Genomic DNA, 9192 nt, shown 5'->3' with positions numbered 1-9192 from the left:
GAAGACTTGGAAATGAATCTATTAAGTGCCGCGACCCTACCAGCCAATCTTTGTACTTCCTTCACATTCTGCGGAGATGGCATCTCAATCAATGACCGAATTTGCTCTGGATTCGCCTCTATTCCGCGGTGGGTGACTATGTAGCCCAAACACTTTCCTGAAGTTACCCCAAATGTCCATTTCTTGGGATTGAGTTTCAGCTTATGCTTGCGCAGTATGCCAAAAGTCTCATGGAGACCTTCTAAGTGTTCCTTTTCCGACATACTTTTTTCCACCATGTCGTCATTGTATATCTTGATCCCCCTTCGAATCTTGCCTTCGAACATCTTTTCTCCCAACCGCTAAAAGGTAGCACCCGCATTTTTCAGGCCGAAGGGCATCCTAGTGTAATAGTAGGTTCCACCATCTACCACGAAGGTGGTTTTTTCTTGGTCAGGCCCATACATCGCGACCTGATTGTACCCCATCGATGCATCCATGAAGGAAAACACCTTATATCCTGCTGTTCTATCCACTAACTCATCCACCCGGGGCATAGGGTAACAATCTTTTAGGCATTCCTTGTTTACATCTGTGAAGTCCACACACATTCTAACCTTGTCATTCTTTTTTGGTACCGTGACCACATTTGACAAGCACTCCGTAAACTCTACCTCCCTTATTATCCCAGCCCCCTTTAGCCGTACCACCTCTTCGCGAATACCTTCTGCGTATTTGGCTCTTATGCTTCTCATCTTTTGTCTTACTGGCTTAGCATCTTCATTCATATGCAAATGATGATAGGCGTACTCTGGGTCTAAACTAGTGATATCCTCGATTACCCATGCAAATACATCAGTATTGTCCATCAAAAACTGCACCAGCTTGCATTTCCATTCCTCCGGCAAGTCAGCTCCAACCGATGTAAACTTTTCTTCATCTCCCACCCCAAGGTTCACCACTTCCAACTCATCCAAAGTTTTCGGTCCCAGCGGAGGCTCGTACACTTCTGTTTCAGCTGCCTCCTGTAATTGCTATGTTGACCCTGGTTCATGTGACGGCCCCTCCCTTTTGGTACTACGGACCATATTTTTTACTGTAACTTGATGGATGTTCTGTGCTGCCACTTGATCCCCCCTTATTTCGTACGTTCCTCCATTAGTTAGGAAGCGGACCACCGTAAAATGTCGATGGGATGGCCTTCATTTTAAATGGATCCATTTTCTCCCTAAGATGGCATTATCTTTTGAGCTAGAATCCACCACCATAAATCCGTGAATACCGTTGTCGGGCCGGCAGAATCGGTAACATCAATTCCCCATGGGCTCGTCATGCTGCCATTGAACCCATACTGATTGGTTTAAGGAGCTTTCAACCGATTTCTACCTATATTCATCTCCTCCATGGCCCCTTAAACAACGGATCCTCAACTTCCGCAGATCTATCAACACTCTCTTTACCGGATAATTACTCATTGCTATAGTAATCACCAATACATCCTCATCGCGGGAAATTATCGACTCCAAGTCCTTCAGGGTGAACACTATGCCTTCCTCACCCTTCGTGGTTCCCTTTAACTAATCGGTATCTTTGGCGACGACCTCGTTCACCGTTGTAAACTTCATTTGTCTTTCTCACATTTTCTCTGTGTGCATTTCTTCCCAGGGTTTCTCCACTAAAAATGACATTGATGGTACCTAGAATTCTATCCGGAGCAGGCACTCTCTCGACTTGGCGAACCTCTGCAACAAACTCCCTGAGCATCCCCTTTTCAATCATTCTCTCCACTAACTATTTTAAAGCTAACATTCATTCGTGGCATGATTCCTGATTTGGTGATAAGCACAAAATGGCGTCCCTTCTATTGCCACCAGTGTGCTCCGCGGACCCTCAAACTATTGTTGCCCCTTGATTAAAGGCAAGATTTCCTCTAAGGGTCTGTTAAGAGGTGTCTGCTCGATTTCTTGGTATGGCTTCCTCTCTCGGATATCCCTTCTGCCGCGGTCTCCCGTCCTATCCGGACCTCGGCTCTCCCCTCTGTACGCTCTTTTCTCTCTTTCTTCCATTCTGCTTTTTCCCTTCCGATCATCTCGATTGACAGCCTGCATTGCCTTTCCCGCTCTCTTCTGTTCCTTCGCGTTCTTCTGCATTATATCCTCGTAGCGTATATATTTTTCTACCTTGGGATACAAAGCATGCAACGAAGTGATTTCGATTTTGGAAACCGACTCATGAACCCTGGTTCCCGCCCTCAAGCCGTGCTGGAAGGCTATTACCGCGGTATGCTCATCCAAATTTTCCACTCTCAAGGTCTCCTCCTTGAACCTGCACAGGAACTCTCTCAATGATTTAGCGTACCTTTGTTTTATGTTGAACAGAGCTGCGATATCAACCACCCTTCTTTTATGGTGTATGAAGTGGTCAACAAACGCGCGCTCCAGTTCTTCGAACTTTTTGATGCTCCGCGAAGCCAACCGATAATACCAATTCGAGGCTCCCCCCTTTTAAACTTATGGGAACATCATGCAGCCGAAGCCCATCATACTTACTTTCTCTCGCCACAACGGCATCTGTTGCGAAAATGGTGCAAATGATCCGTCGGGTCTCCCTTCCCATCATACCTCTCGACTTTGGGTTGGGGAGACCTCTTGGGCGATTCAATTCCATATCGAATCCGCCGGAGGGTTTTGTTGAGGCTTGCAACCTCCTTCTGCGTAGCACTCTGGTTTGCTTTTTCTGCTGTGCGGGTTATCTTCCTATCCTTCTCAATCATAGCCTGTACTACCTCCAATGTGATACCCACCGTTTGCTCTGCGTCCGGTGGTGGGTGCTCCTCATTTTCCCCCTCCACTTCGCTGCTCCGATTATCATTTTGCTCCGTCTCACCATGTGTAATCTCTCTCTCCTTTCTCAACTCGTCATTCTCATTTTGTAGCCTGACTATCTCCTCTTGGAGAAGTCTGGTAACGTCCGCCGCCACGTCAGATACTTCTTCCTCTCCTACCCTTTCCACCTCGGTGCTCTCCATTTCCTCCACCACTTCTCTAACCGTTGCTTTCTTAGGTCTTCCTACTCCTCTTTTCACTACAGTAGCCATTTTTTTTTCGGGTCCCCACAGACGGCGCCAAATGTAACTACAAGAATTACACCCTATGAAACTACTAGTCTCTCTCTTTCTTACCTCCTCTCGTCGTTTTCTTTTTCTCTCTTCTTTTACTCTCTTTTGTTCTTATATTTTTCTCTTTCTAACCGCTCTCTCTCGCTCGTCCATCCACCCTGATCCTACGTACATCAGTTTGCCACCTGTCCCACAACATACACCGCAGTTCTTGGCAGTTAGGGTTCCGCGGCTCCTATCCGATGCACCCTGTAGTATCTTTATTACTCTGACTACTGCCCACTCACCACCCCTGCCATGCCCTGCAGTTCTCGGCGGATATGGTGCCGCGGCTCAGATCCGCTGCACTTGGTCTTCTCATCACTATTCTGTATACGGACCCTTTGCCACCCACGATGTTATATGTCACAAATTTGACCCCTACAGAAATGCAAGCGCAAAATAATTTGATAGATCATTACAAATGCAAACTGGTCTAAAGTTTATCTCGAGGATGGGCCATATCAGTAAACTTAAGTTAATTTTATGAAGTGTATGCATGTGACGAGAAAAAAAGAAGGAAAGTAACCGTAATGTAGATCGTGATTTTAACAGGCTTGCATCTTGTGGAGCCACATTTGTTTGGGAAGTGTACTTGTGTAAGCAGACAGAGAAAGACGACTGCAACCGAGAAGCAGATGTTTTTATCATGACGCAACTTTGGAATGCAATGACTTGAATAGTATGGAAGGAGTTGGCACTACCACAAGCAGAATAAGCATTGCAGATTGCATTACTGGAGGAGCTAAAACATACGTAACTTGAAGAAGGACCCAGGATATAGGCATTGTTAAGAGGTCAAAAAGAAATATCATCAACAGGCCAAATAGATGCCAATACCAATGTCATAACTATCCACATCGTTTTTCCTTATTCGCGACATGTTTGTTATTCATCATAGGCTTCAGTAGGGCTTTCTCCCACCAATGAGGTGTTGTCAAATCAATTGAAGTATCACCTTGTTTCTAATGGAAAGAAGAAAAAATTTCCAGCAAAAAAACTTATTTTTGTTTCACAGAGAAAAAGACCAAAAAATACATCAAATTTTGCAGTTGGTTTCAAAAAAGACGTTTTTTTTTTATTCAAATAAACATTGTATTTTCAAAACATTGATGGCGTACTGTGGATCGTTAAAAATTTCCCCAAATCTAATTTGCCTATCTGGCATTAGTTTCTACCTTGATGTAGCATCCACATAATATTTCGACTCACTAATTTCTGAAATATCAACTGAAAATCTGATATTATAGTGAAATTGAAATTTAAAACCCAGCACTTAACCAAAGAAACTCTCTTAGAATTACTTAGTAATCTAAAAACTGAGTCATTTAAAACAATGAGGGAAGAGTTGGGGCTCTTCATTGAATCACTCAAAGAGGCTTCAAGAGATCATGTCGAGGTGGATCCAAGTGCAAAGGTGCTAACTCTTAGCACAGATATGTCATGCCTTATGGTGTTTGGGAAGAAGCGTATACACAATGAACATGAGCAGAAGGGTTTCCATGCTATTGTTCAAGAAGGGATGCAATTGGCTGCAGTGTTCAATATAGCTTATTATATTCCTTACGTAGGGGCACTTGATCTTCAAGGTTTGGCTAAACGAATGAAGATAGTGAGTAAAGTCTTTGATGACATGTTTGAGCAGATCATTGATGAGCATGTTGATGCTAGTGATAAGGGTCAGCATCGAGACTTCGTTGATGTTATGTTGTCCTTCATGGAATCCAAAGATAATGAGTTTCAGATTGAACGATCCAATATCAAAGCAATCATCTTGGTAAATAATCAGATTATTCATATTTACATATCTAAGAATAATGCTTAAAAGTAACGAATAACCTTCTTGAGAGAAATATGGTCACAGACATGCTTAGCCATTGGCTCAGCTCATTTTGTGTGACTCTGTTTCTTTAAAAAAGAGGGAAGATGAGTTTCTCTGGTTAAGTGCCGGGTTTTATTTTTATCTCGCCTTTTATTTCGAATCTCAATTTCAAACATCTTAAATTTCGATTTCACTACAATATCGGATTTTTAGTTGATATTTCTGAAATTAGTGAGTCGAAATATTATGTGGATGCCACCTCAACGTTGAAACTAATGCCAGATGGGCAAATTAGATTTGGGGAAATTTTTAACGACCCACGTCAGCACGCCATCCAATTAATTTGACGTTGTCTGTTTTGAAACCAACTGCAAAGTTTGATGTATTTTTTGATCTTTTTCTCGTTTCTAATAATGCATCTTGTTATTCTTTAGAAAATGCTCTTCCGTTTCGACATTTACCAGGTTCTATGTTTTCTCATTCCATGGTCATGGAGCTGTTTAGTACAATTGGACGTACAGATCGTAGGGAAGTATTATGCATGTTACGTGTTCTGGAACTTCTTAGATCTTCTTTAGGCATCTTACATAGGATTAATAGGCAGCACACACAATTACATAGGGCGGCGGTATTGACACCCCACAAAATGGGCACCCCATAAATAATATAAATATGAAATATGTGAATACGAATTTACATATGCAAATATAAATTTTCATAGACTTTCATACAATCATACATATACAGAGAGAGTGCTAATCCCATTTTGTTGGGTGTCAATACCGCAACCCATTACAAATTGGAGCACTGAGTATGTCTTAGGAGAGGAGTAGCCTTTCAAGCAACCTATATGAGCCAGTAAATGGACAATGCGGTAGACTAATAAATCTAAAACCAAACCAATATAATGGTCAGGTTTAATTTTTGGGTTAGATAGACTTACCGCCCCAATTACTAGTTGCCAATTAGTGTTACCCCCCATTTTAAAAAATATTAGTGATATCCCCCATTTGTAAGATCCAATTTTTTTGGCCAATTAGTGTTACCCCCCATTTTAAAAAATATTAGTGATATCCCCCATGGGGGGTAAGTCTAACTAACCCTTAATTTTTTGGCCATTGACACACAATGTGCGTAATAGTGTTTTAATTTCATGATTTGGTTGTGAGTGTGCATATATAAAACAGAAAGTTGCAACTTCCAAAAGTCATCCCTGTTCCACTCTTTCAGTTTTAGTTGTCAGTTGTCACCAGGCAAAGTTCAGGACAACATTCGTTTCTATCAAAAAGTCCAAGGCAGTAAATCTAAATTTTTGACACTTTTTAAGATTGGAGACCACTCCCACTAAAAGAAGTTACGAACACTGGTTACAGACTTACAGTTCAAACCCAAATTTTTTGAAGTGAACATTACTACCCACGCAAACTCTCACCCTCTTTGTTTTCCCCTTGCAGGAAAATCGCAAGTGCGTCACTCCCTGCCATAACTTTCTCAAAATGGCAAAGAAAAACATACACAGAAGGCACAATAATACTAACGGAAAATGGACTGATTATTTAATGGATGAACTACATATTGTACCAGAATACTGATGGAGTAAACTATATACTGAATGACTGTACAATTTATCATTGGCCAGTCTTTTATATACTGCACGATAACAAAAGTATAAACAGAATGCCAATGAACATGAACAAGGTAACAGCGATGACAATGGGAAATTCATTAAGATATAATTTGGCTATGGAAGACTCTGCACCCCAAATGTGTTCTCTCCGCTGTAAGTGACATAGAGAAAACCATCTTCATCTTTTTTCTCGTCATATATTGCAGACATTATTGCTCCTGAAACAAACACATACAGACCCACCTTTGTTATTTGAAAGAACTTTGTATTGCAAATGAAATGAAACAAGCCTCTACCAATTACTGAATCTAAATAAACTTCAAAAGAAAAATACCTGTAGCAGGGAGGACATTGTCTACAAATATGAAGATTGCCTTTTCTGCACTCAGCTTGATTCTTTTGCGGATGACATAGACAAATTGACCCACTGTCAAGTCAGCTGGAACTAGATACCTGTAAAATTATTGTTCAGCTTACAAGAAATGATCTCAACTACTTCTTTAGCATGACTGTATTTCCATAGCAGAATGACATACAAAAAAAAAAAAAAAAATCTTGTATATTTACTTAAAATATTTCATTTAGAAATAGTCCAAATAAAAATACTTGGAATAGAGATGAACCACCAGGAGACACAACTCAGTAACATAGAATCATAGTCCTAAGAGATACTAATAAAGTTGGTGGAATCCAAAATGTCTCATCCCCTTTTTTATGAGGCTATGAAGAGACGAAGAGTAGGTTCACCGATAATATTCATTATTATGATAGGAAAAAAGAACGAGGCAATAGCTTTAATTGCTTACTTTTTCTTGTCAATGTTTGGAATATCACTTCTCTCGGCTTTCTCCACGATTACCTGGAAATCATCAAAGCAGGTGTTCAGACAAAGTCAAAACAGATCAACAAGTCCATAAATAGGAATGAGTTAAAGTGAAGTGCAAACAAATTAAAGGTGTGGGAGAAATAAATCAACATACAGAAATATATCAGTTTCACCAATTAAACATGCACCCCTTGGATAAATCTACAAACCTATGTCTGTGATAACAACTCCTACAAACTTTTACTAAGGTAGCTGGCATTTTAGTGCATAACATTATATAGAAAAAGTATATTCCATAAAAATAAACACACCCCAGTAGTCTTACCACCTATGTGATTGTTGCTACTCTAGTGTCTATCCAAACCATGTTTTAGACCCTAAGCTAGGGAAACTCTTCTGCAAAGAAAAAGATTTATTTATAATAGGACAGTGCATAGTTTAAACAACAGAACATTTTCCATCACGAATTTCACATTTTAAGTACATATAATTGTTCCTGAGATAAAAAATAAAATGCAAACATTGTAAAAAGCCACTAGCATAGTGTTATAACAATTATTAAAATCCATTCAAGACCAAGAGCAGAACCGAAAACATGATAATGTGATACAATGAAAAACATGCTTTCCACGTAATTGAAAGTAATATGGTTTTCTCACCGGAATTCTGTCTGGGTACTTCTCCCTAATTCTAGCAGCCTCAGCCCGTCGCTTCTCTACAAATCAATTCTTGATCATCAAATTGAAGTAACCCCTAAATTATCTATAAATCAATAAATATCAAAGCAATAGAACACAAGTCCATACCAAGGTCATGCTCTTGCTTGAAGTAGCTCTTTGCCATAATAACCACTAAATTAACTGCACAAAAAGATTGAAACTTTATGACAATCCAAAAAAGCCCAACACAAGAAAACACCCCAAGACCATATCAAGTCAACGATCATAAAAAAAGATAATCAAACATGAACAAGAAAATGAAAAGTATTCTAAAACAAGAATATTATACCTTTGTTTGTTAACGTTGAAGATGAAGAAGATGAAGAAGCTGTGAAGAGAGAGAAAGGAAGAAATGATTGAACTTTGAAGATAAACAAAAAAATAAAAAAATGGATTGGTGTATTTATATATGTTCCGTCTCTATTTTAATGAGTTTTGCCTTGTTTTCCAATCCATATCCACTGTTGTATGACTACTTTACCCTTGCTTATGTTTTGGAAGGATGGGTTCAATTGAAGGGTAGATTTGGGAAGTCATGTTGATGAGGAGGGGCTTAATTTAGGTTTATCTGTATGGAGAATTTTGGTATCTTGAATTGGATATTTGGTATTTTGGGTGGCTTTGCTAGTAAATTTGAGATGTATTTTGAGCTGTTAGCCGGTAGAATGTCTAAAATTTAGTTAAAAGTCCCGTTTTTAATTGCATCCTTTTGAGAGGGAATTCAGCGGTGAGAAACATAGCAACTCCTCTAAACACATATAAATCATTCATGTTGTTTAATTTTTGGAGCAATTGGAAGTCGTTTGGAGGGTTTTGTGTGTAATCCCACTTTTTGTTTTTTTTCCTGAAGTAACAAAATTATATTAAAGAAACATAGTTTTACAAGTGTGTGAAGTTGTGTTGGGCAATCAAGCAGACTCCCAATATCAATCAGTCTAGAAGTACACAGCTCCAAGGAACACTCCCATTTGGTCATCCATGGGGTTTCCCAGCATAAATTTCTAAAACCTGGATAGAGGTAATCAAGTAGTATCCCCATCAAAAAAATAAAATAAAAATCAA

At 39.6% G+C, this 9192-nt stretch overlaps 1 protein-coding gene across 1 annotated transcript; it reads right to left on the bottom strand.

The window, feature by feature from the left end:
- Positions 1-6489: 6489 nt before the first annotated feature.
- On the bottom strand, positions 6490-8854 carry ATG8F (Ubiquitin-like superfamily protein). The gene is made up of 6 exons (XM_086569191.1): positions 8420-8854; positions 8218-8271; positions 8071-8126; positions 7392-7444; positions 6920-7038; positions 6490-6803 (listed from the first exon to the last, which is right to left on the bottom strand). The coding sequence occupies exons 2-6, from the start codon at positions 8252-8254 to the stop codon at positions 6700-6702; spliced, it is 369 nt and encodes a 122-aa protein (XP_086425317.1). The 5' UTR covers positions 8255-8271; positions 8420-8854; the 3' UTR covers positions 6490-6699.
- Between the last annotated feature and the right edge of the window lie 338 nt (positions 8855-9192).

This window comes from Coptis chinensis, chromosome 6, assembly GCF_015680905.1.
Source record: "Coptis chinensis isolate HL-2020 chromosome 6, ASM1568090v1, whole genome shotgun sequence".
NCBI lineage: Eukaryota > Viridiplantae > Streptophyta > Magnoliopsida > Ranunculales > Ranunculaceae > Coptis > Coptis chinensis.
This window is presented reverse-complemented; position numbering and strand designations above follow the sequence as displayed.

What these genes read in the sequence shown, in the direction of transcription:
- ATG8F (XM_086569191.1), bottom strand. Translation starts at nt 8,254, where the DNA reads ATGGCAAAGAGCTACTTCAAGCAAGAGCATGACCTTG. An exon ending in CAAGCAAGAGCATGACCTTG is followed by an intron (nt 8,127 to 8,217) that starts GTATGGACTTGT and finishes ATTGATTTGTAG; the next exon opens with AGAAGCGACGGGCTGAGGCT. An exon ending in CCAAACATTGACAAGAAAAA is followed by an intron (nt 7,039 to 7,391) that starts GTAAGCAATTAA and finishes ATAATTTTACAG; the next exon opens with GTATCTAGTTCCAGCTGACT.